The sequence below is a fragment of the Syzygium oleosum genome, unplaced genomic scaffold (genome assembly GCF_021117445.2).
Source record: "Syzygium oleosum isolate NSW1041296 unplaced genomic scaffold, Sole_v2.1 Sole_v2.02, whole genome shotgun sequence".
NCBI classification, from domain to species: Eukaryota; Viridiplantae; Streptophyta; class Magnoliopsida; order Myrtales; family Myrtaceae; genus Syzygium; species Syzygium oleosum.
The window spans coordinates 18,007,092-18,022,686 of NW_026607486.1; the positions used below are offsets into that span (position 1 = coordinate 18,007,092).

Here is a 15,595-nt window from a genome sequence, read left to right on the forward strand (position 1 = left end):
CTCTCTCTCTCCTGTAGAGCGCTGAGCAGGCAAAAGGAAGATGAAGTGGAGAGAGAGAGAGAGAGAGAAAGTACGAGGAAGATTTTCGGTTGACGGTAGTTGAGATGAGACTCGATCAGGAAGTTGAAGAAAACGAACCATGATGTCTGACACAGAGAGATCATTTACTTTTTTTTTTCTTTTTAATTTGTTCTTTCAGATTTTATTTCGGACAAAAATACCATTTTTCAATCACTGGAAAAATCAAGCGCTCGCCGGTTAGCAAACTCAAGTCCTTACTACTTTGGATCTCTATTTAAAATAAGATTCGGAGATGTGCAAAACGGACTGCCCGAACCGGGAACCGCCCAGATAGGTCGGTTCCCAAGAATATCGGTTCAATTCTCAGTTCCTAAAAGTGGAAATAGTATCCGTGGATCCGGTTCCTTTAACTGGACCGACTACATATACTTTCTTTTTATTTTTTAAAAAAATAATAAAATGTTAACTAAACTGGTTCCATTTTAGAAACAGAAAAATGTCTCTCTTTATGCAGCACAAAAGAGGGTGCTCTCTTTCACTTTGGACAAAGAAGAACAGATTTAGGAGCAGAAACATGTCTCTTTTTATGCAACAAAAAAATTCACATGGAAGTTATCTCCAACAGCTCGCTTTCACAGCCCTTCGGCTGACAGTCTAAAAGCAGGTCATCCTCCAACCAAAAATAGCTAAACTCTTCTGGGGCTCATATGCCGTTTCCTTGCAAGTTCATGAACATGGAATCAACAGTGACCAAAGAAGCTAAAGTCACTTTTGAGGCTGTTACAATCATCATCTCCAACAAGTTATATGGCGTGAACTTAGCTCACTAAATTAGTAAATTTCAGAAAGAAAAAAAAGCGACCGATTTCATTTGACCGGACTAGATCGATGGTCCGGATCAAAAACTAATCACCCCTAATAAGGTCCACTTTGGACTCTTATTTGAAAAAATAACCTCACTTCAGTTCCTTACTTAAAATTTGCCCTATCTACTTTATTGGCTTAGCAAAATATTGATAAAAACCTTCCCTAATTACATCTACTACACCTGTTTTTTTAGGTACAACTATCTTAAAAAATGTGAATAATTGATGGGAGAAAATTTAGGACTAAATTGATAAAATTAAAAGTTTAGGAGTGAATTGGCATCTGTACAATATGTTTAAAACTGATTGGACAATTTCCCCAACCTCATCCTCCATCTCTTTAACTAACATCACAGCATTTTAAAAATTTCTTGGAAGAAAAATGAAGTTTATTTTTCGTACCCCCTCCCCACCCTATAGTATAATTTGTTGGAATTACCCAAAAGGGTTTCTAACATAAAAAAATATATATACTCCCAAAAAAATTAAAAGAAATTCAAAACTTCACCTTCAATGTGCGGACCACGAACGCTCCTAACACTGAAACTTGAAAATAATTATCGGGAGATAATCAATCTAAATAAAAAAAAAAGTTTGAAATTCCTACGTTGTAACTAAAGAGAACATGAACGGACTTATCTTTCATAGTAGAATATTTATTTTAAAACCCGAAGACAGTCGAACTTACGTCCAAAAAAAAAGAAAGAAAAGAAGACAGTCGAACTCTTGCCTGCTGCGTTGTTCAGGATAAGTGTGAGACCAATTTCCATTCATGAAACCCATGCATAAATCATTGAAAATATGAGTTGTTAGTTGATGATTGGTGACGACATTGCTGTTCTAACTACTAATTTTGGAAAACAATTTCGATTTCATGATTAGATCCAATAATCTCTTTGCACACGGTCTCTTTGTTAAAATGTCTCCGTGAAGTTGTAAAGCGTACTTGAGAGAGTTGCTTAAATCTTATCGCTAAAGTGTTCACCTTACCATGACCAAGCACCGCTCCCATGGACCGCAACATCATAATAGCAAGCTCGAATCATCAATGGATATTAAATCATGCCCAGTTTTCATCACACCGGCGGTGATTGAAATTTATAGGCTCTACTTTGTTCATAAGCGGCAAAAACGAAGTTCGAAAAATATGCATTAATGAGGAGGAACCATAATCGCCATCAGTCGTCAAACTGACAAGAAGAGGTGCAAGAATTCATTGTCATTGAAGATGGGCACAAGCGATGAAGTTACAACCGAAATTTAACCACTTCGACCTTCTCGGCCACAGAAGTGAAACAAAGGAAGTGAGTGGCAGCGGTGAAACTTCACAACAAGGGCCATAGCCACTAGATGAAGTTCGACAGCGAAAGTCGGACGGGGTGTGAGAGTCACCTTAGTCCGACGGTGCCGCGATGGCATGTGGTGATGACGGAGATCAACGAAGTTTAACGGCGAAAGCCTGCGAGGTGCGACGAAGGCATAGTGCAGGAGGATTCGGGAGAGCGAACGACAGTGATCGAATGCGACCGAGTGATAGCTAAGTTGAGGAAGGACTGTCAAAAGGAGAGCTGTGAGGGTGAAGGGGGGTTAAACACGATGAATGAATGGGCATTGTTCTTTGTTGAGCCATGGAACGGGGTCGTTTTGGGGCTATGATGCCACGTAGGATAAAGCCACCTCGTTTTGCAAGTCCACATGTATGTGATCCACGTGTATTAGTTTTTAAATAAAAAGTCAACTCAGTTATGTGCAAATATTTCCGTGAATGATAAAAATATTTTTCATTTATTCATTTTTATAAGTGTTATAAACGATTATTTTTAGAAAAATATTTTTTAAATAACTTATTTTTTGCAAACAAACTAATAAGATTATAAGAGGGTCCTCCTCCTGCTTATCAGTTCGATTTCAACTGAGATTTCATTCACTTGATTAACAAGGACAAAATGGCATTTAAGAGAGAGATCTATGAGCAACATACCATTTAACTATTTCGAGAATAAATCGAAGATAATAGTGACAAAAAGAAGAATGTCTTCAGAATCGGATTTCTTGTGTTCGCAAGAGATTCAAGTAGCAGAGCTAATTGAACACATCGAAACGAATGGAACTGGCAGATGTAGATACCTTTAATTACCCTGCTCCAATGAAAAATAAATTATGACGAATGGTTTCAAGACAAAAATCTTGACATGGACTTCGGTGACTAGCCTTCAGATGACGCACCTTCAACCACAAGCGCTCTTTCCGTCCAAGATCATCGGAGACCCTCATAAGATCTACGCAGACCCATGAGTAGGAATCATATCCAGAGCCTTCAGCAGAAATGCGTATGTCAAAGCATCTTCTTGGAGCCTCTCAAATCTGCGCGACGGAATGCATATGTAAAGTAAACATACTAGCAGATCATCTACTCGATCACTGAAGTTTTAGGAAATATGCTGTCATATATCCAGAGAAACTACACCTTGCGACCTTCCATGCGTTTATTACCTTCTTCATGTTTTCAGAAAGCGAGACTAAGTCCAAGATATATGTATCATAACGGGTTATACACAGATTCTGAAATCAGGTAACCCTCGAAATTAGGACGGAAATTAACAATTTCACCGACTTACCTCCCTGACTTTGAAAAATGTCCGGCGCCCATTTCACACTTGAATAATAGCATATTGTCATCCTTCTTCAGATCCCTCAACTTGGCAACAAACTTCGCAGGTTCTGAGTATAAAACTCGTGGATCTGTTATATAATGCCGGAACAATGTTAAAAGTCTCACTAAAAAGAAAGAAGTGATACCAATACTAGTAAATACCTGCAGAAACATTAAAACTTATTGTTTGCTTACATGCTATGTGAAAGCCTGATAGTGGGATACGCTAAAGAATATCTTCAGAACCAATCTCTATTGAGAGGCATAAGAATATATAGCATGTGCTGAACAAAACTTAATAATTTCAATTTTGTGGTTCGCAAGCAAGAGTCTGGTATTTTCAATTAGGTAGATACAGATTTGGGTCTCGAATTAGAGATTTGGGTCTCGAGTAGGTTCTCTCTCTATACTATAAAAATAGAGTCATCTATGTAATGTAGCATTAAGCAAAGTGAGGAAAAATGTAGCATTTGTGTTCTCTCACCATGTCTCTTGTTATCGCTAAAATCTTAGCAGCATGTAAGTTAATTTTCTAATCAGCCGATAATAAGGAAAAGAGCAGTACTTCCCCTTGGACATGGAAATATCTAACAAGCCATGCACTCATCATTGGTGGCCATCCAAATATCCTACTATCAACTTAAATATTTCTAGCTTGCTGCAGTGTCCCACATGTGCACTTCACTGGAGTAACAAGCCCAGTAGATCATACTAACATATGAAGATTCAATGAAGAAACATAACAACACATATTACAGGGGCGTTACACTCACCATTTAACCCAGCAGTAATGAGAATATGTGGATAGTTTTGAGCCCTCACCTGTACAAGCAAGCTCAGTAAAGAAAATCAACTTAGTGTCAGCTTATTAATGTTTCAAAATGATGTCCACTTCACATCAAAGAAATAAGATGACGGCGAAGATGGACATGGGCAAATGAGCAACCAAATGTTTGCAGACGATACTTACATTGTCTACTGGAGAATATGACTTCATGTAGTAGTAGTAGTACTCCTCTGTCCGAGGGTCACCCCATTCCTGCAGCAGCAAGTGCGTTAACAAATAAAGAGAGCTTGACTGAACTATAAGATGACACAACGTCCTCCAAAGTAGCTACAAGTTGATCCCATCTTGAAGCATTCACAACGGCAAACAGTCAACTAGAGCCTTGAAACCCAGTAAAGTCGCCAAGTCACTTACAGTTGGAAACATTCCAGATGTTTCAGAATCCGAGATAAGGCTCACCGTGTGTGTGTGTGATGGTCGCCAGGACGAATATAGCAAGAGAACTCGTAAAAAGATCCTTTCACCGAATACATCCTAGGATGCATGCCTCACTGTCACCTTTGCATATTCAAGTATTTCCAAACAAATTTGTCATTGCTGAATCCCACTAACTGATTCATTTTTCTTCCACTAAGTATATGAATTCAGATGCATCAAAATCATTAAATTTTATCATTAATTAGTAAGTCCCACATAAGGTGAAATCAAGCTGATTCCAGTTATGCTACCTAATTATATCTGAAATGAGATCTGTCATCTGTAACTCTTAAACTATCAGGCCATATGACACTCTCTTGCCAGTTTATCAGTTTATCCAATCAACAATGGACATTACAATTCCATATAGAAAAACTGACCCTTGCTTATGTACCACTATTTAAGTCTCAATTGTATGATAACTTTAATATCACTGTAGGGTGTCAACAAGGTGCAATACCACTGAAAACTCAACTGTTCTTATTGCTTAAACATATATAAAGAAATTTGAGGAGGTAAAACTTACCTCCCACTCTGATGTTGTAAGAGGTATAGTTGGATCAAGCATGGTAGTCAGAACATCAACAAAAGGTACTCCAGCAACTGCTGCCTTGAACAAATCTGGTCTCATGTTCAGAACAGCGCCCATTAAGAGCCCCCCAGCGCTTCTCCCGTTAATGCACAGCTTTTCCTTTGTACAGTACCCTTTTTCTATCAAATACTCAGCACAAGCAATAAAATCTGTAAATGTATTTTTCTTCTTCAACAATTTTCCATTTTCATACCATGGCCTCCCCATTTCTCCACCGCCTCGAATGTGGGCAATCACATAAATGAATCCTCGATCCAACAATGACAGCCTTGATCCCTTGAAACTCGGATCAATGGAGATCTAATCAGAGCACAAAACATTGAGAATAGCCAGTGAGTTTGAATAAATATAGGGAACTCATTAGGGAATATAGAAAGATCGGACAGCATAAATTAGAGACTGCTCTGTGATTTGCATGTACAAGCTTTCCCAGGGTAAGTAAAAGAAAAAACATAAAGCAATGGAACAAGAAACTTCTGTAACCTCAAGCACATCTGCAAATGCCAAGTAGATGTTGATACAAGCATTTTAAAAAAAATAGGTTTGATAAAAGAAGGTAACGATAGTAAAAAAAATTGAAACCATTACATAGTCACACTTAAAATTTAAGCTACGCAATAAATTGCATTTGGCAAGAGCATGTAAAGCATAACCTCTTGGATCCTCCACTACTGAAATTTGACCAAGGCTGGACTAACCACTAAAAGGTCACCCAAGCTTTGCTAATCTACCAAATTTGGAAAAATAAGTTGAAATAGAACAAGCATGTAGCAAATTGCGAACGAGAGGGATTGGACGCAGCAACAGACACCAAAACATACGCCGACAACTTTTAGAAGGCATGGAATAAGGAACAATCACCCCTTGTTAAGACTTAAGAGACTAAAGCACCGAATTCAAACATGTCAATGGAAACAGCCCAACGTTGCGTCATTGTTTACAAATAATCCACAGATCCATGCTTCAAGTCTTCTGTGTGAAATCTGAAGCCAATGAGTCTCTTCATTGTAACATCCAAACTTATAGAAAAAGCCAATATGGTGTGTCATCCTGATGTGAACATCCAAATATCTACCCGCAAACAAGCACATTACATATGTTTCACCTTACCTCATATGAACCATATCCATAAAGCAACAAGGGATCAGATGCATCGAGTTTGACCATATTCTTCCGGTAGACTATTGACATGGGAATCAGAGTGCCATCAGGAGCTGTGGCCCATTTCCTTTCGCTAACATAGTTTGACTCATCAAAACCTCCTAATACCTGAGTAAAACAGTGGAAAAGTTCTTCATATGTCATAAGCCATGAAAAATAGACAGATATACAGTTAAAGACCACCACTCCCTATACAACATTAAGAAAATACACATAACGAAAAACTCCAGTTCGAAAAGAACAAAATAATGGTAAAGGTGAGGTTTCAGGATGAAAAAACTGAATGTCTTATAGAGATGTCTTGCGAGAGACAATGTCATATAGTATTCATGAGACAGATTGTACAGGTTAAAATAGCTCTGCTAATTCACATTACATAGCCTTTTCCCGGCATCTTTAGAAGTTAGTGGTCATATAATATTTACGAAGCATGAAAGCTTTTCAACTAAATCTCTCCTCAAAGATACTCCAAGGCATGGAATTGTCCGTGAGTGTCTGATGAGCTAGAGATAGGTCAAGGCCAATCCTCGTGATGACTAAATGCTTCAAAAGCCAATTTGGTTGTTGACTTTACATTGGGGACAAAAGCTCTAGTAGTAAGCTTATATAATGCTACCACAGGACAGTACTCTTACGATCAATCTCGAAATATAGACTAACAGGAGATATAAAGAACAAGTTTAGAGCAAAAATTTGTTCGGCTGCGCATTCATGCCAAGCCCACTAAACATAAATACAAAGTAGTAATGATTTAATTGCTCGGTCCACTGAAAAGGCTCCTAGATTAGCTAGCATGATTAATCTAAAAATAAATAAATAAAAATTGATGCATGCCCGATACAATGCAGATTGCAGGTCACCAGCCATCATGAGCACTTAATTGTTTATCATAATCAGATCACTCAATGAATCAAAAAACCTTGTCCACACTTGGACATTAGTCTAAAGATCCATGCAGGTAAGTGACCAGAAATATCTTGCAAAGGCAGAATTAAAAACAGCCAAGACCTTGCAAATGAATCATAGATAAAAAATGTAAGATACGAAGACTCAAGATACAAAATAAAGTTTATCTTACTCATTATGAACTCCAGCTTCCAAAAAATAGATTATTGAGAGAGAGAGGGAGAGAGAACCAAAAGGGCCAGTAAATGCAAATGGCTACCCCACAGTACTTACTGTTTCGATTTTCTTCACAACAGCTATGCCAGTGTCCATATCATGATCATAAACAGAAGGAGGTGTTTTCATGGAGCTATAAGTGAACCTTAATATGGTTGACAAAAACTGTGACTCTGATCGATCCACAGAATACACCGGATCAACAAAATCAATAGAACGACCACCTTGAAGCTGTGTGAGTGGTTCCCCAAGAGCTGGAAGGCGATATACTATAACTTTTACCAAACCATTTTCACGTTCAAAGAGAACCAGATGATCAGCAAAAAGCTGCATGTCCATGATTTTTACACTGGAAAGTCAGAAGATCAGTAAGCTATACAGACCGAAACAAAAAATTCTTGACACTTAAGAGACACATATTCATTCAACTACACAAATTTGTAGGCATATACAAAAGAAAACCTGCGTGAGCATCCATGCATGGTACAATCCTTGCTTTCATATGTGTCTGTACATGTGTGCACGCCTATGTGCATATGTGTATATCGACATGTGAAGGGTGAGAGAGAAAATCAAGAGGACGTTGAAGCAATGTACCAATAAATTAATTAACTGATGCTCAAAGCTTCTAGATGTCTATGGAAAGACATGTTTCTAACAAAAAGCAAACAATAATAGCAGATATATAGCCCCATAGGCACTTACTCCATTCCTCTCCTCTGTTAACATTTTGTAAGTTGGACAGGAGAAACTGAAGCACATTATGATCAAACATGCCTGAGTTACCATTTAATCAATGTTATATTTTACCATGAGCAGTAATATATAAAGCAAGGATTTGAGGAGGGGACGACAGGAGCCATGGTCCCCCCAAGACATCAGTCCATCTCCTTAGTCCTTATTCTCTAGAGCTTTACAGTGACATGCATATTATGAAAATGCATTGGCACCCAAGTCATTCTGCTACACTAGCATTAGGAATGGCTTTTCACCTTAGATAACAAATAAAGACACTTTTTCCCAAATAATAGGAGATATGAAATATTATAGTCCTAATTCTTAGCCATCAAAATCCCTCCCTCTCTTTTCAACAACAAAGAACAGAGTAGTAACTAGTAACTTGGGGCATGATAAAATTTGGAAATGAAGAACTTAGTTGCAGAGCAATAGTCCAGTGTATCAAAACTCGAAACTACTTATGGGTGCATTATCATTCTAATTTAACAGACAAGGATTTCATGTCGTTATTCCTACAACTTATATCACTTGAAAAAACAAAAATCTTTATTTACTAGCTCAATATCGAATTTTTTAAGTGACTTAACACTAGTTTGCTTTTTTCTATCCATTATAAATCTCCCTAGGTGATCCAGTCATTAGAAAAGCAATTTCTATGTCATCGCTTCGTTATAATCCTTTTCCTTTACCATTCCAAACTTAGGTTGGATCTACTTTTCAATTTTATGGTATAAACACCAAGTGTGGACAAAGACACATTGCATTTCAATCAACCACAACAAGCTCAAATATAAAGTGATAGTACAAAAACTAAAGTTACAGGCAAGGTAAACCAATACAAGGGTCAATTATTAAGACATATTACCTTTCCCTGTGAGGGATAAGAACAGATATGTTCGACACATCATCCAGAGGGCAAGCCAAAAGTTCTGAGTTGTAAAACAAGTCACTTCTCCTCCGAATGAAAAAATGATTCCCCCGATGGCTGACGCGCGTATCCACTCCGTATATGCGAGGAGTCAGAACCCGAAGACCATCTTCTGGCTTTGAAACATCAAAATAGAAAGCAAACGTTGTGCTTTTGCTCTCAGATGCAACAAACAAGAACTTCTTGCTCTCAGAAACTTCAAGATCAAGAGAAAACATATCATCCTTCTCATGATAAAGGCAAATGTCATCTGATTGTTCGGTCCCCAACCTATGCAACCACACCTAAAAGTGAAACAAACTGCTATTACAAAATGCCATGCCATTGCTAATACTGAAAAATTAATAGGTCAGATTCTGAGAATGACTATACATCACATGAGAATGACTATACATCACAAGTGTCCAAGCATCCAAGAAAACTTCATGAATGCTATCTATATTGTATGACTTTGAGTCTTTCTGCCAATGGATGTTTGGCATATTACTGATGTCCTGTTCCCAGTTCACCATTCTGTGCCCTTTATGTGTGCATATATTAAATTCGATTCAACACATAACTCTTAGAAATTTGCAACAAGAGATCTTAAGCTAGCTTAACTAATCAGCAATAGAAAATTAGACAAAGACAGCTTGAATGTGATGTGCTTAGAGTGATGCAATGCATTACACAATGATTGCAAAACTCCATGATTGTTGAAGTATTATCCCACATCGATTGACAACGGGTCATAAATGCTCTTTATATTCATGTGGTCTCCATCCACCTAATAGCTTAAGCTTTTGGGTTGGACTTTCTAACATGGTATCAGAGCCAATACTATCCCTTTCGTGAATGTGCGTGGTAAAAATTCCATGTGAATGTGCGATGTCAAAATTTCACGTGTTGCTCGTAATCCGGCTTGCACGTGAGTGGGGGTGTTGAAGTATTATCCCACATCGATTGACAACGGGTCCTAAATGCTCTTTATATTCATGTGGTCTCCATCCACCTAATAGCTTAAGCTTTTGGGTTGGACTTTCTAACATGGTATCAGAGCCAATACTATCCCTTTCGTGAATGTGCGTGGTAAAAATTCCATGTGAATGTGCGATGTCAAAATTTCACGTGCTGCTCGTAATCCGGCTTGCACGTGAGTGGGGGTGTTGAAGTATTATCCCACATCGATTGACAATGGGTCCTAAATGCTCTTTATATTCATGTGGTCTCCATCCACCTAATAGCTTAAGCTTTTGGGTTGGACTTTCTAACAATGGTTGTACCAGGTTGAAAAATGAAATCTAGAGTACTTTCATATCGATCGATCAAGAGAGAGAGAGAGAGAGAGCAGTGATGCAATTGAATTGACAATATATCATATGGTCATTTGACATGGAAACATTTGAGTGCTGAAAATAAAATTCCTATAAGAGGAGATAGGCTTATGATTTTACCCTTCTAAATTTATGGCTACAAATTACAGGCTGAGTATGCTAAATATCAGATCAAGGCCAGATCAGATCTCAACTATAAGCATGAGGACATCAATGAGATCCTGCATCTGTTTCAATTCAACTGCAACAATCTTTTTCAATTCAACTGCAACACCTATAATGGCAGCACATTACTGATATTTCATTTATTTGTTTTAGAGTTTAAGTGAAACTTGATGTATTAGAAAAGCTAAAGATTCCCTGTGGATCCGGAAAATCCTAATATTAACTAAAGTCTTCTGGATCCTATAAATTTAGCAAAACGCACTGGTTAAATCAAAGGAGATATTTTTGTTAAGTGCAACTTAAGATGAGATAGGGTTAGTTAATATCAGAGGAGATAGGCTTATCATTTTACCCTTCTAAATTTATGGCTACAAATTACAGGCTGAGTATGCTAAATATCAGATCAGGGCCAGATCAGATCTCAACTATAAGCATGAGGACATCAATGAGATCCCGCATCTGTTTCGATTCAACCGCAACACCTATAATGGCAGCACATTACTGATATTTCATTTATTTGTTTTAGAGTTTAAGTGAAACTTGATGTATTAGAAAAGCTAAAGGTTCCCTGTGGATCCGGAAAATCCTAATATTAACTAAAGTCTTCTGGATCCTATAAATTTAGCAAAACGCACTGGTTAGATCAAAGTAGATATTTTTGTTAAGTGCAACTTAAGATCCACAAGCTTATAAAAACACTGAGAAGTATGCCTTGACATCAGTAACGAATTTTCTGTTAAAGGAGCAAACAAAAAGAAACTTCCACAGCAACAGATCCTATACTACATAAGACATACCTTGTCCGGGCGAAGAATCTCATCCATTGTGATGTAAACTAATGCATCATCACCAGCCCATTCCAGGTAAGATGTCACATTTGCTAAAGGTTTCCCTACTGTAGCTCCTGTCTCAGCATCAATTACATAAACGGTATATATCTCATCGCCCTTAGTGTCCTCTGCATATGCCACCAACTTATTACTTGGACTAACCTATAACATCAAAGAACTAGCACAATGAAGTTACGAAAATGAAAAGCCGAGGCAAGGACATAATTCATAATGGAACCGGATGTGGGTGGAAAAGAAGAAAAGAAAGGGTCACTCTTGCCTGAAAAGCAGTGATGTGATAGAATGACTGATTTTGAGCCTTGATATTCTCATCCAAGATAACCTGCTCAGGAGGAGCCTCAGGACCAGTTGGCATCTCATCATAAACAGAAGGAGGGGCCTCCGTATCTGGTACTAACCGCCTACAGTGCTGAACGTACTCCTTCCCCTCTAGATTCCTTTTGTAATAGTAGTAAGGCCCTCTGCGTATGGGTGCAGATATGTCATCTTCCTTTATACGTCCTCTTATCTCAGCAAAAAGATTGTTTTCAAGTTGCTTGGTCCCTGTGTCATTTATCAGAGATATTAAGCTCATCACATATTTCTTTTCTGATTACATTGTCACTTTTGATTGCATTAGAGTGTTTCAGCACTCCATACAAAAGATAAGATTGCAGATTACGCCTGAATAAAGAAATAGGATGACTGGGATATTAGAAGCCTGTTGTTCTTACTAGCCATGTAAATCTTCAGATAAAGACACCAGACTCTACTTCCTGACTCTTACTTGGGACAGAAAGAAGAGAATTTGCCACTCAACCAAACAATTCTGCTCAGGAACTTTGTTGAGCATTAAGTCTCTAACTTCCCACATGTTGGTACTTCTTAAAATTGCACATGCCTATAACCATATTCTCAAGTCTCGAGCCAGCTTTCCATATATCTCATCCAAAGTGGCTTCTTCTCTCCGTTCAAATCATCCCAAGATCATTCCATGACGCATAATTTACGCTAAATTCAAATCTTGAAACTACATATTCCCAGACCTAACCACATTTCCAATACCAGAGAAACACAGAAATGAACATCAGGCGAAAAAAAAAAAAAAAAACTCTCACTTTACAAACCATTAAGTACATCAAATCAAGTTTCCACTACACGCCGAATCGTAACTCATCAATCTCCATGACAAGCGAGTGACCAAATTCCAGACCTTACAGCACCATGACCCATTTTCAGTCCGACTTCCTCAATCTACTAACTCGAACAAGGACTGCAGTCTTAGCGTAACATCTACGAAGGACAATGAACAGAGCAAAAAGCCAACTCACCGGCCATCACCGAATCGGTGTAGGCATTCTCCTGGTGGAGGTGGGAGAGGATATCGGGATTGGAGCGGGAGTCGTCGCGGAGCCAGTAGTAGTTGTCGATCCTCACGTCGCCGAACATCTCCATCCGGTGCTCCACCTTCTTCGCCGCCGGGGGAGCGATCGGAGCCGAGCAGTCGCCGCCGGCGCTCATCCTCGCCGTTGAGTCCGACGACACGGTGTGAGAGCAGCGACGGAGAGGGAGCGTGAGCGGGAGCGGCGGTGGCGGCGATCTTGTCCGATTTAAATAGTAGAAAACCCCCGGCAGGTATAGAAGGGCACTCGCACCTGTGCCCAACGGATTTCTTGCCATGATTTTGACTTTTTCTTTCCCTTTTTTTTTTCTTTTATAATCTTATCCAATTATATTTTGGAATTTACTCAAATCTAACATATTCTAAAAAAAAAAATCTTCAGCAGAGTATATACTTTATTGGAAAAAATATTTTCAGCAGTGTATTAATGAAAACCTTCCCTAATTACATCTACCACACCAATTTTTTCTGTACGACTATCTTCAGAAATGTGAATAATCGAGGTGGGAAAAAAATGCTCAGAAGCATCGTAAGCATGCCGGTAATCAATCAACTGTCTTAAATATTACCTATTATAAGTATCAAGAGAAAGAACTCGTGAAAATACCGTATCGTCATTGTATACTTTTCTGCCTGCAAATGAAGAGAAAAATAATGAAAGAAATTATCGAATCACACATATCTTATAGGGGTGATCGGTTTCAGAGTAGGTAGGTTTCGAACTTGAAACTTATTCTGTTATAATTTGTTTTCAGTTTTTGGAACCTGAAACCTATCATGTTTATTCTGGAACCTGATTTTTTTTAACACAAGCTAAAAACCTGTTCCAAAACCGGTCCGGGTAGATCTTCGGTTCCCCAGTTCCAACTGGTTCCCAAAAATGGAAACAGTTCTCGAACCAGTTCAAACAGGAACCAGTTCCCGAAACTAATTTTTAGGTGGTCTGGTCCGATTCCCGAGTAAATCCGGTCCGGTTGCACACCCCTAATATCTTATGCATTTTGACGTCGTTTGTGAGTACTTTAATTTTTTTACTTAGAAATCACACATTTTTATGCATAATGATGTTCCACGCAAGGACTTAAATTTTATTAAAAAAAAAGGCATGATTTTTTTTTGTCGAAAAAGGCATGATTTGGAAAATAGGAAAATGTCCAAAAATGACATATGGGGACCACCATTTTGCCAATAACCTTAATCCATGCGAAGCGATAGCAACACCCAATTGCTTCCCTTAGCTGCTCCAGCTTTGCATATTTCAACAGGATAATTACATAAATAGTCCATAAATTTTGATAAATGTATAATGTGATTTCTTAATTTTAAATTTATTCAATGTGGTCCATGAATTTTATCCCAATGTGCAATGTAGTCTTTAAAATTTGCTAAATTTTAATGTTGTGAGTTTAGAATTTGATTTCTCTTTGGTAAAATTCTTTTGAGAAGATTAATTATACAATTCATTATGATATTTCCACCGGATTTAATTTTAGCTGAATCCCACGTCTCTTTTAAAGCTACAACTACCAAATAGATGTGAATAATTTTAGAAACCATTCATAGCATCATATGGTATGTAAATTTCCTCATTCAGTGTCATACTTAAAAAGAATAGCAATTATATCTAATTTGTTGATTTTTCAACTTCGATAAAAGATGTTCTCTTGCTCATAACTCTTCAAATCTTTGAATTCTATTTCTCTAATTGTATGCAAAAGTTTCGCTCGTTTCTATTTTTACATGGACAAAGTGTCTTCTTCTTCTTTTTCATACTAATAGTAATAACAAAAGAACTGGAAATAAATAATTTCTTAGAAAAATCTACACCAATTTACCATACCTTAATCCATTCGAAAGGTTCACACCAAGAGTATATTGCATCCCGATTTCTTCCTTAGCTGCTTTAGGAACATGTATTCCTTGAACTCATCCAAACACAGCACGACAAAATGTCGAAATCAGGTAACTCTTTCCGGAGAGAACTTGTATGTAAATGTAACGATATATAAGGATACTTAAGTTATGCAACTGTAGGATAGGTTAACCTACAGTTACTTTTTGAAGAGTGCTTGAGCAATTAATGCAACGCTATGCATAGAGTAAAAACGCTGATTAATGACCTATGTCATCACACTAAATATAAGCAAGCACAAGTTCATTTAAATAGTGACATCCGCAAAGGAAGAGGAGATAGACACTGGGCGTTACTAGATCACGAGACGAACAATTTAAAAGCAAATAGATGTTTGGGAACCAAACTCGATAATAAGAAAGATTTTCCAAGCTCAAATGAATAATCCCCACGATGCATATTTTATGAAGTTTGACCATCTCTGCACACATGGAAGTCTATTTTCAAATGAACAATTGAGCGCGCGTAAGAAAAGTGAATATTGCACGTGCATTAGACATGCAATGCACGTGCACGAGCATGAGTGGCAACGTCGGCAATTTTGACAATTCTAAAGAGAAGAAGATTGCCGGAAGTAGAGAAAGGCGCTCTTAGAGATGACAAAATGGATCATAAATCCATATTTCAA

At 37.9% G+C, this 15,595-nt stretch overlaps 1 protein-coding gene across 1 annotated transcript; it reads right to left on the minus strand.

Annotated features, from left to right (window-relative positions):
• Positions 1–2,904: 2,904 nt before the first annotated feature.
• LOC115678788 (uncharacterized) lies at positions 2,905–13,342 on the minus strand. The gene is made up of 11 exons (XM_056308216.1): positions 12,985–13,342; positions 11,934–12,217; positions 11,621–11,815; positions 9,283–9,629; positions 7,737–8,028; positions 6,507–6,665; positions 5,331–5,696; positions 4,511–4,579; positions 4,314–4,362; positions 3,506–3,629; positions 2,905–3,251 (listed from the first exon to the last, which is right to left on the minus strand). Exons 1-11 carry the CDS (start codon positions 13,331–13,333, stop codon positions 3,167–3,169), a joined length of 2,319 nt encoding a protein of 772 aa, XP_056164191.1. The 5' UTR covers positions 13,334–13,342; the 3' UTR covers positions 2,905–3,166.
• Positions 13,343–15,595: the final 2,253 nt, after the last annotated feature.